The following is a 17,623-nucleotide window of genomic DNA, read 5'->3' as shown; positions in this document are numbered from 1 at the left end:
TTGCTCACCTTTTGTTACATTTTTAAGCATCAAATAATTTAACTAACTTTAAAATTGCTAACCTGGTTTAAAAATATGTTTTTTGGCCACTGGGTGCTTTTTACTCTTTTCACCCCAAAACTTGTGTCCTAAAAATAAATTGACCAAAGTGGAGGTCAGAGGAAGTAGTTTTGGGTCTAAAAACACCACAAATTAAAAAAAAATTAAAAGTCAAGTGAAATTTGTATCATTTCTAGATCGTCCAGCTATTGTATGTCAGGTTTTTGGCTGATAGGTCCTTTGGAATTAATGTCTTTGATGAGAAACTACACCGCCCAGCCAAAAAAATAAAGTCGCCACCAAAATAAAAGACCACACACTTATTGGACCACCTTTAGCTTTGATTACGGCACACGTTCGCTGTGGCGTTGTGTCTTACCGAGGTCTTGCATTGATGATGGTAGAGTCTGACTGCTGCACAAGCCATGCAGTAATTATCCATTAGGAGGCTTTATTTGCTTACTTAGTGCATTTTAGTTGTCAGATTTGTTTTTGTAGATTAAACAGAGAAAAGTGAGCAAATTGTGTTATTTTTGTTGTCTGCACTTTAGCTTTTGTCATCTATGGAAGCAAAAATCATTTTTCAGTCATTGCTCTTCTCGTTCATCGTTTGCTGTTTGCATTGGGATTGGTTGACTGGTGTTGCAATTTGCTTCTAAAAGAGAACAGAAGCAACAAAGGCAAGCATGTGCTATTAAATTATTCTGCTTTTCATAATAACACAGTGGTTGGTTTTAATTGAGGATCATTGTTGATTATATATTTAGTTCACAACAAAGGATCTGATGAAAAAAGTGACATTTTCTCTTTGGTTTTAAGTTTGTTCCAGAGAAAGGCTGTTTTCTTTTATGAACACAGCATAAATATGCAGGATTTAGTTTGGATGATAATGGTGGTGGTGGTGGGAGTGTCTGACCTTCTCTTTGAGATCGCCCTGCCTGCAAAAACAAGGTGCAGCTCATCTGTAACAAGCGAACGGAGACACAGCTTGAAGGCACTTGCATCATTTATTGTCGGGAGAAAGTGAGATAAGAGCGAAGGTGTTGACAGAGTCAGATTTTAAAGAGCGGCTGCAAGAGGGTAAAATGGAAAAGCATGAAAACTCTCGGCCACACACAGTAACACTAAAACACACACATGCACACATGCAAGCCTGTGCTTTTGGCATGATGCCAAATGCCTTACAGCATCGATCTATTACCTTTCTCACCTCCTTCTCTTCTCTGTTCTCCCTCACTCTTAACACCTTGCTTTTTTCACCAACCTATAACTCTGGCTTTATTATTTTTGAACCCTATGAAAACCAGATCAACACTTGAATGAAGCGTGCCAGAAACTTTAGCTGTGCTTGGATTTATTTTCACTTTTGGATGCATATTGAAGCAGCCGTGTTGCAGCATAACAACCTAAAGCTCATTCCCTGAGTAGAATGAGCTGAAGCTCCTCCGGTAGCAGACAAGGCATCCATCCAAATGAACTTTTGCCTTTTCTACCTATCAGCTGGTGTCCCATCAAACCCAGTGTAGTTATTTCACTTTATGTTAGAAAATAAATCTGAGAGTTAAATGCACCAGTAGAAGTATTTAAACCATCTATAAGTGCATTGAATTGCATCAAATGAGCTAAATGAATAAAGCTGCCTTGCTTTATTTGTGTAAAATCTCATGCATATTTATTTACATGCATTTCCTTTATTTGTATGCCCTGTAGGTTGGACAGCCATTAAATGGACAACAGCAGAAGCTGTTTTCACGTTTACTTCACTTTCTCCTGCACCCGTCTTTTGAAAGTGAGAGTATTTATCTTAATAAACTATAAATATTCCAGCAGATGTTTGTCTGAGATTCTGCTCCTTATAAAATCCCCATGAAATCAGTTGGGATGAAAATCTTTCTGAGTGAGGTATCTTGTGCATTTCCTGGCTCCACACACACAAAATAAGTACTTGTTGTTATTCCAGTTTAGGTTTGACGTTTACTGGAAAACAATCAAAAAGAGTTTTATAATTTATTCTGCCTCTGGGGGTATTTCCAATTTACCCCCAAATCTTAGAAATAGAAAGAAAAAAAAAGGAAAACAAAAGAGCTGCCAGAACAAGAGGTGACCATTCAGAGCAAATGTGACCTTCTGAATGTTTCGTCCTGGATGTTCCTCACAACTTTTGCATGTCTTGATTAACATTTCTTTATTTTTTAAGTTTGTTGGTTTGTTCTCCAGCCCTAATGAAGCGCTTGAGAATTTGACCTTTGCCACAGATTGTAACTAAATTTGTGCCTGCTCAGATTGTTTATCTGGGTGTGTTGTTATTTGGTTCTCAGTAGTAACTTGAGTAATTTGTTGGATCTTTTCCAGCTCCAGCAACTGCTCTCTAAAGGCCTACACTTTGTAAACATGGTTGTTTATGTGTGTGTGACTACTTGTGAGCTTTTACCGCGCAGAGAGGAAGAAGGTAGTTAGCATTTAGTGGCAGCACACTGCCATTCTTTTAACAGCTCTCACACACCTCATTACCTCCTCTAATGAGAAAGTAATCAGACACATTCCACCTCGGTGTTTCTGTCCTTTTCCCTCTTTCAATGGGAGAGTAAAACAAGGAGGGATTAGCGGCTAAGCTAAACATTTTCTTATCACACCATCAGTTCAAGAAATGAGAAAAACGAACACTTTTAGATGCAATGAAATGTAAATGGACCTCATTTTGTTGCACATTTTACTTGAGTCTACCACTGAAAGCCACCCATTCACAAACACACACACACACACACACACACACACACACACACACACACACACACACACACACACACACACACACACACACAGAGAGAGAGAGAGATCTGTATAGATCTGAGAACAAGTACAGAGTGTGACAGGGTGATGAAATAAGGGTGAAATGCTGTGTAAGCAGCAGAACTTTCTTTGTAACTATTGATGTGGTGTCATTGATTTTTTTTAAGACTTCTATCCAACACTGTCAGTCCTTTCAGCTCTTTGTATTTGCTTTAGAAATTTGCTGTAAGTCCCATCTCCTTAACATTCTTTTAAATGTAACTTAGATTTATTAATTTTCCTTGATTAGTTCAACCTGAGACTGCGTGATGTCTCTATCATAGGTCTACATCTTCTCGGGCATCTCTAAATTGACTCCTGGGTGTGAGTGTTTCCCTCTTATGTGGTCCTGTGAATCATTCATCCATGCACACACACACACACACACACACATTTACACACTATGAAGGTGATGAGCTACATTTTGCTCCTGGGGTGTACTGACAGAGGAAAGGCTGGTGCCTCCGGCCCCCCTGGCCACCACCAGAAGGTTAGGAGGGTGAACTGTCTCGTCCAACGACCTGCAACCCTCCGATTAAGGGGCGAGCACTTAACACTTCTGCCACCATCCCCCCCAATAAAATTTCAAAGGTGACACATTATGCTAAATTAATGTTTTGCATCCTTTTGTGCGACCATGTGGGCCTCTACTGCATCTATAAACACTCCAAATGTGAAAAAACCCAACCACTGTTTTTTTTTGTCAGTTTAAGGAATTATGTGCCTAAAATGAGCCATTTCAAAAAGTCCCCGTTTGTGATGTCACAGTTGGGGAAATTAGCACAGAACTACACCTCCCCTCTTTGCTGCTGGAGGGGCAGCGACTCTACTATAAGCCCTTTCCAGATACTAGAGCTCCTCACCTCATAGCAGCCAATCAGGGAAAGGATGGGTGTGTCCGGCAACAGCTTATGATTTAAACTCAAATTTTCTAAATAAAGCTGCTGAAATTGTTTTGAGACATGTTTTTTTGTATATATATATATATAAAACCTGTTATAACGTTACAACAATATAATCATATGTTACCTTTAAACACAACTAATTGTGATCACAAATAGTGTGCACATGTCATCCACAGAGTCTGATGTATTCAAATGTCTTCATTAGAAGTGGATGCTAGTCGACAAGGTTGGTGCACCACTGCAGCATCCAGAGATACTCTCTTTAATTGGACCATATGCACAAAATGCTATGCTAATGCCTTTAAACTGGCCTTTTGCTAGCTAGGATGATTATCGTTATACCTCTAAAGTAGCCATTTGTGGGACATTTATTTGGAGTATTTTTGCATGTGGTGAGATGGAGATCAGTGTTTAATGATGGGAATCAGACAGGAACCAGACATTATCTTCAGTGTGCTGCTAATCTCCAGACCAGGCGCCTTGAGATATATCTGATAACGCCGCTAATCTTTCCAGCTAATGTGGGGATTCTTGTAAACAGTAGCTCAGCTTTAATATCAGACCGATAAAACAATTCCATTGTTTAAGGTTTTCTGTGAGCGAGACATGAAAAATAGCCCATTTGTATTATTGCAAGGGCTGGACACACACACCTGAAAACATGTGTTAGCTCACTATTAAGCCAACAATGGGAATGAACTGTTAGCAGAAAGCCAGGCTGCATGCAGTGCAGTAAGTTAAATCCAAACCAGATCTAGTCTGTATTAACAATGACGTAGCCACATTCACTCAGGCGATGGTTCAGACACCTGTAATCAGAAAAGTCTGGTGGGCACTCTGGGTGCAGGACATCATTACAGACCTGCAGGAGATGCATGGAGGCCTGGGCAGGGACCCGTGCTATTCTAACGAGAACATAGAGCCTGAGAAGTGGAAAGTGTTCTGCATGCTGGTCTCTGTAGGTTCAACACAGCTGTGTTGTGCGAGTGACATCTGGAGGTGGTGACCCCTGTTCCTGCTTCTGATGTTTGGCTGTGTCTGCTCCTGTAGTATTTCACAACACAACTGCCCTGAGGTTATTCTGACACAACGTGCAGACTCACACTTTGAGTGAGCACTGGCCAGATACTCGAAGGCATGAAACATTTTTTCCTGTTAGTAATCACCATGCAGCGCCTTCAAACTTACCATCTTTGGGTTACAGCACAAGCGATGCATTATTGTGGTATCTGCTGAAGCACTGGAACGCTAGATTCACAATCGGGATTTAGTTTTTTAGATCTCGGTGTCCTTCATGCCTCATTGTGGTGAGCGTAGTCATACAAACGTGTCTGCTCTTGCAGGGATCAGTGCTTCGCTCTAAATCAGCATCCTGACTAATTCATAATGTCGAAAATGTTGAAGCCGAAACAGTTGGGTTTGAGCTTAGAAAATAACAGTAAGGGGCAACCACAGACTATGTAAAATACAGCATGATGGTGTCCCACAGAAATGCTCTGTTTGCCATTTTAAGAATGCGTAAATGCAGAGATGTTGCATGGCTAAATTTAATTTGCCCTGGCTCCCATTACGAGTCAAACCCATCGATACATTCTTTAGAGGCACAGCGCAGACGGTGGGACCCAAACCAAGACCACTGTGATTTTTCTGTTAGATTTGACAGGAAGGCGAAAGGAGAAAGATGCTACAGTTAAATAAGGGATAGGCGGATTTTCTGGTGTGACACATACCACCAATTAGGGTTTTCATTGCTGGAGCTTTCTTTTCTTTTCTGGGCAAAAGTTGTCTAGAAACGACTCGCATTTTTAAAGCGACCTCCCACAACTCGAGCATCAAATCCAATCAAACAGCACCATAAATGGGAGTGTATAGATCCCTCCAGCCAATCCCATTAGAGCGTGCTAATGGGATTATGGGGGTTTTAGTGTGCGGATTCCACCCAAGAGCTTTCATTTTGGCACTTACACACATAAAGCACCGTATTCATATCGTTGTCCCGTCTTGCCTTTCATCCTCGCTCCTTCATCTTCTTCTTCTCCTAGCTTCTTCAGACCATCCACTGGTTCAGCATTCTGTTCGAATGTTTTATTGCAACCCACAAATGACCACACACAACCAAAGCAGCGACGAGACATCCTCCCAGATGTCTGGGTGGAGAGCTGTAACAAACGTGTCTGCACTGCAGAATTTCACTTTCTTAAAGTTGGACGTTTTTTGTAAGAACCGGAGGAAAAGGTGAGATGATTGGTTTGCACTTAGCAGGGGTCAGGTCCAGGTAGACCAAAACTCTCACTCTGACCATGAATCACTTTTTAATGAATCGTTAAAGCCGTGCGGGCCAGACGGACTCAGCTGCCAAAATAACAACAAACGAGAACAAAACTGATTTGGATCCCATAATTAGCAGAAAGAACAGAACTGGTTTGCTGTTTGGGATAAGCTCCTGCTACATTTACTGGTAAAGCAGATAGTTTATTGTTATTTAAACTGTGTTGCACTCTAGCTCACAGATTTCAGATGAGCTAAAAATAAATAATTAGATGGCGCGATTCAAATTAGCTACCAGGCAGAATGTTTATATCCTTATTAGGTGTGCCTAATTTTCACATCTGTAATAAAAGCCACGTAAATGTAAATAATTCCATCATAATGATGTTTATATGGTTTAACGCAAAAGGAGAGTCGTTGCCATGTTGATGCATTCCATTTTTATTGGCGTGGGTCTGAAAACATGGCGCAAGACCAAACGATTAGCTTTCAACAGAAATTGCAACATTATACTCCATGAAATTAAACACATTCCTGTTTTAGTAGGGGGTGCAAAGGCACTGCTCCTAAATCGTGCTCTAGCGTAAATACACAACCTTCAGCTTATTAGGAACTCCACCGTTCTGTGTCCGAGTGTTTCATTTGGAGACATTTGACGTTCATGAAGATTAAATAAGTCAGATTCATCGCTGGTATTTTCATCGTTTGTTTAGTTTAATGGATTCTGGAGTCGTGCGTTGGCCTCTCGGTGGGCGAGCACAAGCGTTCTGTTCACTACTGCACACCCAAATCTGTTATAAAAAAAACAATAGCTTCTTCTCTTTCATCCACTTTTTGCCTTCCTTCTGCTCTTTTCCCTGCACTCATTCGCTTGTTTAAAGACTACAATTTACACTTCATTAAATAATGAACACACACAACAAAACAAAAGCTATCTTCTGTGTAGCGCCATGCACTGATGAATCCGTCCCGACGGATCGTGGAGGAAGTGTCATAGGTCACTGCCCTGCTGCCTGTTTGTTTAGTCTTCATGCAGCCAGAGAGCCAGGTCCAAGTGCTGCAAACCAATTATAACATGAATGAACATTAGCTGCAGGCAAACACCACGGAGGTGAAAAAAAAGACATGGAGGTTAAGCATGAAAATTGTCTTCTGCCCGTTTCATGTATTAGCTGTTGATGGAAAATTGATGAGGAATGGTTCAGATTGGAAAAGTCACACATCTACGCCACACTGTAAATTACAAACTACCCTCACAAATCACTGCCTGCTGTATGAGTGAGTTGGATGGTCTTCCTTGTCCATGAGACAAGGCACGTCTTTTTCTACAAAGCCATTATTGGACTTCTACCCTCCTATCTCCAGGAAAGCTTCTGGTTATTACATTCTCAGATCAAGTCACTGCTATCTATTAAAAGTACCGAAAGGTAGAACAGATTTGGGGAAGAAGGCATTTAAATGTGCTGCTCCTCAGGCTTGGAACAAAATCCAAGAGCGTCTAAAACTAGATGAGCTGGTCTCGCCAACTACGTTTAAACGATTGTTGGAAGGGTTGGAGGGAGGGTCATCTGGCTGTAGATGTTTCATCTGATGTATCGAGTGCTCTTTTATGAGAGGTTTAACCCTTTAAAATGTTGGACTTTTATTATGTCACTTTGGAAACTTTTATGATTGCCACTGTTTCATAGATTTTACATTTTGGCTTGATTGTTGATTTTATTTTTTAACCCAGTTTATGTATTTCATTATGCCATTTTTGCCTGTGTCTGTGTCCGGACCCATGTCTTTGCTCCTATTCTTGTTCAGGAGGCTCTTAGAAAAGAGATTTTTAATCTCAATGAGGTCTATTGCCTGGTTAAATAAAGGTTTGTTTGTTTGAGTGATTGATTGAGTGATTGATTGATTGATTGATTGATTGATTGATTGATTGATTGATTGATTGATTGATTGATTGATTGATTTATTGATTGAGTGATTGATTGAGTGATTGATTGATTGATTGGTTGATTTATTGACTGAGTGATTGATTGATTGAGTGATTGATTGATTGATTGATTGATTGATTGATTGATTGATTCATTGATGATTGATTGAGTGACTGATTGATTGATCGATTGGTTGGTTGATTTATTTATTGAGTGATTGATTGACTGATTGAAATTGGCATTCATGAACTCTCCCATCTTGGCTTGCGACGGGGAAGGCTGCCGTTGATTTAGGGCCAGAATACACTCGCTGTTTAACCCTGGGTTGTTGCGTTTTTGTTCACATATTTGCTGCCACATGGCACTGCACTGCATGTAGTACTGGAAGTGTTCCACTAGGGGGGTGCACTAAATAACTCAGACTGGATAGAGATCTGGGTTTGTGGGTACAACCAAAACAAACATGGCATCAATAAATCAGCTCACAGAAGCCCCCTTCAGACAGGCCATGGAAAACGGAAATGTTCAGGACTCTGCCCTTAAGACTTTTGTGTCTGAATACAAACATCCGGATAACCTTTTCCGTAACTTAACCGGATGAAGCCCTTAGTAACAGGACCGGACTTGTCACGGACAGGGTGGCTGCTTCAGACTGGTGATGTCGAGTTCCGGACAGGGAGGAGGGGGAGGAAAAGGGGACCGGGGGACGCTGTGCACACCTAGATAGCTTGCTTCTGTAGCATGAGGTGAACCACGGCAGCTCGCCTCCTATGGTACCGTCTCCTAGACAGGCGACGGAGCGCATCACACCGCTTCCGTGATTCCTTTATTAACTCATTCACTGCCAGCCGTTTCCTGATCACTAACGGCCTTCGTTGCCAGCGTTTCTCATCATTTTTACTGTTTTTTTAAGAGTCACAGAACGTTGCGCGCTAGCATGATGTCGATGCCAAAACAACCAAAACAAAGAGGAGACGAAAAGTGTTTCTTAAAGATAACAGCTGTTCCTCCACCGCGGCCTGTGGTTCATGGAGCAGAGAAGAAAGAGCAGTCTTGAGGACAGAGCTCACGGAGATGAGTGACGTCATTTTCGCGCTGCCACGACTCGGAAATCCACAAAAAGTTAAATTTTTTGGTCCGGATTTTATGGTCGCTCCTCTTCTGAGAAGGATAACAACATCTTCTGGGCTAAAAAACAGCTGCTTGACTTGTGGAGTCCGCCATTTTCCACAGTGCCAGCCTCGTTGTTGCGAGTGGACTGTTTGGCGACCCACAATGGTGCCCTCTATTGGCTGGTAGATGCAAGCATAAACCCAATGTCGCCCATCAAATAAATATTTTATTCATTTTTAATTAAAATATATATTTTAACTCATTCACTGCCAGCCGTTTCCTGATCACTAACGGCCTTCACTGCCAGCGTTTCTCACCGTTTTTACTGTTTTTTTAAGAGTCACAGAACGTTGCGCACTAGCATGATGTTGATGCCAAAATAACCAAAACAAAGAGGAGACTCACCTTTTACATCAGGAAAAAGCCGGGTTTTTCAAGAGTTATCCGTTCTTTCATAATCCGTTGTCGAATTGTGATCGGCAGACGCTTTTCCGGTTCGCGCCTCACTTTTTTTACAGGAACGGCCCAAAACGATCTCCAAACACATGGATGTGTTGCTTCCTGATCATGTGATCTGTGACGTATGCGAATGAAGATCGGCTTCAGGGCTGAGATGTTTGTTCTCAGCGCGGGGGCTCGTTCCGATGCTCAAACAGTAAAACAATGCAAATGACGACTTTAGTCGTCATTGGCAGTGAATGAGTTAACCATTGAGCTTCATCATCCAGGTCTCTTATGCGTCTTCATGTGCGCAGAATTATGCTTAACATAAGTCCGATCAGTGAGACGAATTCTATCTCTTCGTCGGCCATGTTTGACTGAATAGCTTTGTTTGGGTAAATGACACATGTACGCCCGCCGCACTATGTTTACGCAATATCTGGGTACAATCTTCCCACCCCCTCCCCCTCAGACATCTGGAACTTTTCCCTGCAGTGTGAAGGCAGCCGAAAAGCCAAGTTCAGGTACAAAAGTGGTGTGTCTGAAAACACAGTTCTGGTTAAAAACCGGACTGAATTGTCCACACATGTTCCAGAATGTCAATCTGAAAAGGGCTCAAGTGGTTAATTTTGAGATCATGACAGACCAAAAGACAGCAGCTGTATCATAGATAGCGTGAAAGACCTCTAAACCAGCGACAGAGTCAGCATGGTGGGTGTGTCTCGCTCATTTTGTCAACTCCACCTACTGTTCACTTGTATATTGCTGCGTTCAGACGCGTCAATTTTAGGGACGTGCACAAGCAACTCTTCAAATCAACGCAAGTAACGTGTGGCAGCCATTTTAAACATGGCTACATGTTGTTAAACAGCAAGTATATCACGACCCTTACTATCCAGGAGAGAGCAGAGAACATCTCGACTAGTAGAAGCTAACCATTAGCATTAGCAACTCCAAAACTGGGCAGAACTCCTTCGGGCTTGTGTTATTTGTGGAGATAAAACAACATCAAGACTCCAAATTGTGCTGTCCTCCGATCTCCTCTGGCTAACTTCTACTTCCTGAAACAGGAGCACTAGAGCTTTTTTCCCATAGAGATCGACCCACAAGGCATTCATTTACACTAGAGACCACTGCATGTGTTAAAAAATTTTGTGAACTTAGTCTTTAAGAGAAGGAAATAAAAATCAGTGTTGCTTGTTTTGTTTTATGTCTTCACAGAGATCTGAGTGAGAACTTTGTTCAGTCCATCCCAAGAAAAGCATTCAGAGGAGCTACAGACATGAAAAATCTGTAAGTAAAACTTCACTGTAAGAAATAAAATGTTGAATTTAGTTAATCAAGTTATGTTGACTGGTTCCACTAAACCTAGCTGCTACATTTGCTTTTATCATAACAACGTCTATCATTAATACATTTTACCAGCTGGCATGACTTGATTTATTTAGTTCAACATTTCATTTCTTAAAGTGCAGCCGTTAATCTTATTTTATAACACAAATGTCAGCATTATTGATTTGCATGCACTGATAGAAGAAAATATAAGCAAAGAACAACGAACGAGTCCAGTTCAATTATCCGATCACTTTTTATGGCAGGATTAAAGCAGCACACACACGCTGGTGTGTAAGCATGTTCATCGACTGAACAGCGTCACACACAACCAGCTCCCTAAAGACGACTTATGCAGAAAAGGAGTTACATTTTCAACGAGGTTCACACGCGCTTGCATGGATTTACGACCTGTATCAACGGGGGTAAAAAAAATACGTAAAGTTCCCTTTTGCTGCTCTTTGGGGGTTTAGACGAGCTGAGAAGACCAAACCTGTATTGATTAAGCAAAGCCCATTAGCTTACAGTATCAATGGTTACAACTACAATACAGGGAGACTGAAAGACTGTGTGTGTGTTTGATCCGCAGGCAGCTGGATAAAAACCACATCACCTGCATTGAGGATGGAGCGTTCAGAGCGCTGAGGGGCCTGGAGGTGCTGTGAGTATCTGGACTGATGCTATTCGTCCAACACAATGCTGCACGCCTCCATGAAAGCACTTATCTGTATTAAAGCATCGTTGGTAATAACCTTAACTAATACACACAACACAGGGCTTACGTTCCATTCTAAAATACCCACCCTCGTGAGGGGCAGCATGGAGACCAAGCTCCGTTAAGTCACAGCTGACAGCAGGGTTCCTCTCCATCACATTACCACCCACCCACCGCTCCACCTCCATGCAGCCATCGGATGAAGGGGTTCCTCTTATCATCGATGTTCAGGAATCACGTTCAGGCTCCACAATCATGACTATGATATGCAGCTTTCCAACATCTACAGGGTATCTGCAGGTTTAAGGGAGCCAAATTTAAGACATTTTAAGACCTTTTTTAAGGCCACTTTGACCAAAATTAAGCTATTTTTTTTAATTAAATTTAAGCTATAATTTCCAGCTATTGCCTGGAACCGGTGCTAACCACGTCGTGAACGTGGGATTAGCCATCCAGTTACCATTAATGTTGCACTTCCCCATGGCGCAAGCTCCCACTAGCTTAACCAGCTAATGTGCTCATCTAAAAAGAGCCCCCTTTCACAAACCAACCAAATGTGTACGGTTCCGCTTACGCCAATATCGTACACAAAAAATGCTGAACTAACTAGAAATTCACGAAAATTTTATAGAAATAAAAGAATCTTGTTTATTGGGTCTTTGGGCATTTAAGACCTTTGAAAACTGTATTTAAGGATTATTTGCCATTTTTAAGGATTTTTAAGGCCTTAAATTTGGAAAAGCCAATTTAAGACTTTTTAAGGACCCGCGGATACCCTGATCTAGATAATTGTTTTAACTAATTACAAGTTCTTCGTCTGGAACAACGAGGACCAACCGTGCGAGCAGCGGAGACAAATACGCTTGGTTTGATGCTGAAAGACTGCTGAGTTGGATTTAGACAGCGGTGAAAAGATTGAGGACTGCTTATGTGGATTAATTAATGCAGTGATGTAGTGTTGTAATAATGGTGCAAAAGGGCACAGGAGGTTGTTTAGATGCGAGGTAGGGGGAGGAAGAAAGCTCGTGTTGACAGGAGGAGCAGGTTGAAAAATGGTGAAGGGTTATTAGGCTGATTGAAACGACCTGATTTCCCCTCCGCAGCTGATGCTCCACGTTCGATGGAAGTGTGTGCATGTGTGTGGGAGGTGTGAGGGGCTTCCCATCTGTGTGAAATGAGGTGGTATATTCCCAGTGGGACATGACTGAAGACAAAAAAGAAGGAATTAAAGAGATGGAGTGGAGAACATTCATGACTGTTTTGCTTTGCCTGTTTCACAGAACGCTGAACAACAACAACATCAGCAGCATCCCCGTCTCCAGCTTCAACCACATGCCCAAACTCCGAACTTTGTAAGTCACTACCTGAGCGTTCTCTCTCTGTTTGCAGAAGATGTTGGGAATCAATCTTATCCACACACAGACGAAGTGGAGAGAAACCTTTGAATGTCACCTCGATGGGAGCTGACAGCTTCTGTCATTCCAGGCAGTCCCTGGGTGGCAGCCACAACCACGGAGCAATGCCAGGAGTCATTATGAGATCCATGCAGAGACAAAAATGGGCCCAGATAAGACAGAAATAGACCCAAAAGCTGATTGTGTTTTTGTGACGGCTAAATCTGAAAATTATGCACAAATTAGAACAATTATGCTCGCTGGAGCTCCGAGGCATGACTCTGCTGGCCGTGTGGTGACATTCTGTGCTGTTTTCACTCCCAGTGGGGTAATATTAAAGAGCTTTTCTGTTAGTGTGAACACTACATGTCTGTGCACATGGGTTAGCCTACACACACCAGGCGTCCGCTGCACAACGGCGAGAGTTATTCTGGACGGTCAACGCTCTGCAGGAATGCAGTGTTTGGAGTACTGGATTTAGAAATGTGTTCCTTTTTAGAATGTGCCATTTACAATTGTCCGTGCAGCGTATCATTTAGTGTGTTTCGCCACAAGGATTGGACATGATGACTTGTGGGAAAGGACAAACACTTTTTTGAAATGCTGTTTTCGTCCGCTGCTGGTGATAGCAAAATTGAAGCTCTTCAGTGGCGTTTATTTATTTATTTTTTCTCTCTCTCACCAGCCGACTCCACTCCAATAATTTGAACTGCGACTGTCACCTGGCCTGGCTCGCTCAGTGGCTCAGACAGAGACCTATGATTGGTTTATTCACCCAATGCACAGCACCTCTGGAGCTCAGAGGACTCAATGTGGCCGAGGTCCAGAAACATGAATTCAGCTGCTCAGGTAAGACCTCCTCCTGCTAAACCTTTACACTCAGACTTTTCTAATAAACTTTATTTTTCTGACACTTCACAACATTTCTCAAGGTGTACTTCACTGAAAATCCATTTGAAATGATTATTTCTGATTATCGTTGGCCACTCTGAGGTTTTCATGCAGGCTGAACACGAAAACAGTCTCCTACATTAGCTTTTCACACTGTCACTTAGCATTCACGCTGTTGGCTTAGCGTCCAGGAAACAGCAGAGGACGTCTGGGCTAGTAGAAGCTAACTGTTAGCATTATCAACTCTACCACATAGCAGAAATCCTCCAGGCTTGGGTATCTGTGGAAAACACCAGTGTTGCAGAGAAAACAGTCAGTAGTTGAGTCGCGTTTCTGTAAGCCAATCAGATGCAACGTATCCAAATATCATGAAGTAAGACTCCAAATCCTGCCTTCTGAAGCTTTCAACTAATCTGGCAATCTTCTAGATCCTGAAACTGGTGCGCCAGGGTGTTTTGCACCCAGAGAACGGCTTACAAGGCATTCATTTCTGTTACAGATCACTGTAAATGTATTGATTAATTGAGTGAACCACACCTTTAACAGCACATCATCGAACAGTTGGCTGTCAGTAGCATGTTGGTCTGCCTACTGCTCCCCCGTGTGTTATTGTATCCGTGTGTATTCACCTGGCAGCCACCTGACAACTGCCTTGCTCCTAGGCAGCCTAATGTATCCCACTGAGTTGGAAGGATGCTGGAAAAATTCCCACAGCTGGAGCCCAGGTTGCCCCGACTCTCAGCACAACCCCTCTCCTTGGTCGTCATTGTTTATTTCCACTCACAAGGATTTTATTTGAGACAGTGTTTCTCTTTTGCAACGAGTGCGTGTGAAAGAGTGCATGTGCACGTGGGAGTATGGTGGTGTGTGTTTGGGTTATCGCATCGGAACAATGGAAAAACAGCATGAGAACCTCCACTCCCCACAAGGCCATCCCACTCGTAACGCCAGCTGCGAGGGGGTGTTTGTGTCTACGTTTGGTGTGTGTTTGTACCTCTCTGTGTGCGTCTCCTGCTCCCTCCATGGGTTGTGGGTTTTACGCAGCCATACACCGTGACAGCACAGATCATTAAGTATTCATCGTCCAGGGAAAGAGACCCAAAGCGTGGGAGTGTAACGATTCCAGATACAAAAGTTGGAGCAGAAATAATTTGGTTTATAGTGGGACACAGAACTTAAATGTCTCATATCGAAAGAGGGTCGTATTTGCAGCTTCCATCCATGTGCAGCTGGATCAGGTGCCTCACAGATGAATGACTTTTATATGCATTTATAAGGAAAGGTGATAAAAAAATAACATTAATTGATTTTCTTTTTGAGCAAGACCTAAACTGCCTAGTTAGACTTGGATATGTTTTTGGGAGGTTGAGCGACCAAAAGTTGAACTCCCAGTGAAGGTCTCATGGATTCTCTGGCACACACAAATAAATAAGTATTTTTTTTTTTTTTCCTTTTTGACAACCAGACAAACAGAGTGTGTTTGTGTGTGTTCAGTTTGAGCTGTGACCAGTCGAGGCCACCTGTGGGGGATTTGGGGCAGGGTGGTGTTGTGTTGGAAAAGAGAAAGCGGGACAAGAGAGACGTGCTGCTGATGCTTGTGGTGGGAGAATGGAAACAGGGAACACTGAGTTATCTGTGGAAGCAAAATATGACGAAATCCCTCCACAGTCCCAGCAATTTTAAAAAAATAATTAGTTTTTTATTTGCCATCAACTAGTTTGAGAAAAAAGGATTTCAGACAAAAAATTTGTCTTCTTTCAATGAGTATTTTTTAAACATGTTTTGAGTGTTTTCTCTAACTTTCTGTGGAAAAAATGAATACAACTTGATTTAAAAATTGTTAAATCCAGGTGGAAAATGTAAAAAACTACACACTGTGACTTTAAAGGTACTACAAGTTAAGAATTTTATAATGACATAATCACAAGAGTCTAATATTTCAATCCTGCTGGAAGGAAGGTTGCACTGAAACGGACTTCCTGTGTAGTCAGTTTTTCTCCTTTCAAAAAAGTCAAAGAGGGATGCAGTCTCATTTACAATCTGTGAGCCCTCGGGGTTGCATAGTCTGCGCCAGCTAAAGCTGCAGCATCGGCCTTCGTAATTCGACACCGACCAGCAGAAATGTTTTGTAAAGATGCTCTGCCAGGAGCGACCCAGAAGTTATTTCTTGTACTCCTATGAAGCCACAACATCTTTTTCTTTTATTCTAATATTGAGTGGAACAGGCTAGAGGCTAACGTTAAGCTAACAGTGCCAACTGATGAATTAAAAACAAATAGTCGGCTCAAAAAAAATCTTTATCTACTTTTTCATTACAAACAACTCAACGGAACGGTAGAGAGACTGTCACTCGTTTTGGTTTGAAAATGGGCTGCAGGAACCAAATTTACCCACAGGATGTCGATCTTACTTCATTCTTACATATCATACCTTTAAAGCTGTTGTAACAAATCTACAGAACAAGTTAGTTTTGAACGCAAACACGGTCACAGAACACTCACCCCTCCCTTCGGGTATCTTCACTGAGACACAGAGACCTGCGATGCCAGAAGAGAGATAGCGTTAAGCACCAGTCACTGTTTTTTCGGTCCAAACGTCTTTCGTTGTTAACGGTGTTTTTCTTTTTGGGACTCTGGTAGTTTGTCCTAAAGTTGAAGTTTATGATTATTATTGAGCAGAGAACCTCTCACACCAATGGTGCCCTGAGTGTGCAATGAATGGAGGGCCCAGGGAAGCGCTGTGGTTCCAGAAGTTGCTTTCGCTCTGAAACGTGTTATTGGTGCAGGATTTTAGACAAATGTGAGAGAACCACTTTCATTATTTATTTTTTATTTCTTTCTTTTAAATCTCCACAGTATATTTTAGCTAGACTGTGTTAAAATGTTGTTAAGAGGCATGAAAAAAAATTTAAGCTAATATTCTATTTCCAAATTTGGCATTAAGATCTTCCAAAAAAAAAAAAACATAATTTTTGCATATCTAACTAAATCATCAAAGCAAACATGTGTCATAATCAGTCATAATCCAATGACTCCGGATTAAAGTTAAGCTACTTTTTCCTTAATGCTGAGATTTTATTGAGATAATCATTTACTCATAAACTCTCCTTCAAACCTATGATGGTTAACAGCAAACGTAACCCAATATGGGAAGCTACTTGTTCCAGTTATATGACAGAAAATGACAGATTATGGTAGTGTAATACCGCTCCTGGGTAAATGAAGTAAAAATATTATGTTTTATATCAGTAACTTGTAATAAATCACGTTGAGGTTGAATGAAAAAAGAAACTACATTTTGGGGAAAATGGGGAAGAAATGGCTTCATAAAAAGGGTGAGGCAAGACGGATGGTGGGAAACAAGTGCTATTATTTTGAAATTATGAGAAACATGCAATGGAGTGAGGTTAAATGTATGGACTCACAGCTAATGGACAAAAGACAATATGTTACGGTGACAGAGAGGTTGAAAAACAAAGGAGCTAAATGGAGTGTGATAGAGCATGTCGAAGAGGGAAACCTGCAAGAAAAGTGGAGAAGGATATAAAAATAGAGCAAATGGGACGAGGATGGAGTGGTAGAGGTGATAGATGGGGAAGAGATAACAAGGGAAGCGGCGGTGGGAAAAATAAAGGAGGAGCGAACATCAAACAGCCTCACCTCAAGCATACCTGTCAGGGAACTGTCACTGTTAAGGCCGCTCCAGCTGTGCACTGCACTCTCCCTGATCCCAGAACTGTCAAATGTGCCATGTTGGATCAGACAGGAGTTT

The 17,623-nt window shown here is 41.8% G+C and overlaps 1 protein-coding gene across 4 annotated transcripts in view; it reads left to right on the top strand.

Moving 5' to 3' along the window:
* The window catches only part of slit1a (slit homolog 1a (Drosophila)), a 100,574-nt gene that overhangs the window by 50,434 nt on the left and 32,517 nt on the right, over positions 1-17,623 (top strand). For all 4 annotated transcript variants that reach the window (XM_070542414.1, XM_070542412.1, XM_070542413.1 and 1 more), the window contains exons 5-8: positions 10,742-10,813; positions 11,442-11,513; positions 12,848-12,919; positions 13,647-13,810. In XM_070542414.1, coding sequence (XP_070398515.1) covers positions 10,742-10,813; positions 11,442-11,513; positions 12,848-12,919; positions 13,647-13,810 — 380 coding nt within the window. The remainder of the gene's footprint in view (positions 1-10,741; positions 10,814-11,441; positions 11,514-12,847; positions 12,920-13,646; positions 13,811-17,623) is intronic.

The sequence above is a fragment of the Nothobranchius furzeri genome, chromosome 12, assembly GCF_043380555.1.
Source record: "Nothobranchius furzeri strain GRZ-AD chromosome 12, NfurGRZ-RIMD1, whole genome shotgun sequence".
Classification (NCBI taxonomy): Eukaryota; Metazoa; Chordata; class Actinopteri; order Cyprinodontiformes; family Nothobranchiidae; genus Nothobranchius; species Nothobranchius furzeri.
The sequence above is the reverse complement of the archived record's forward strand: the minus strand, read 5'-3'. Positions and strand labels throughout refer to the sequence as shown.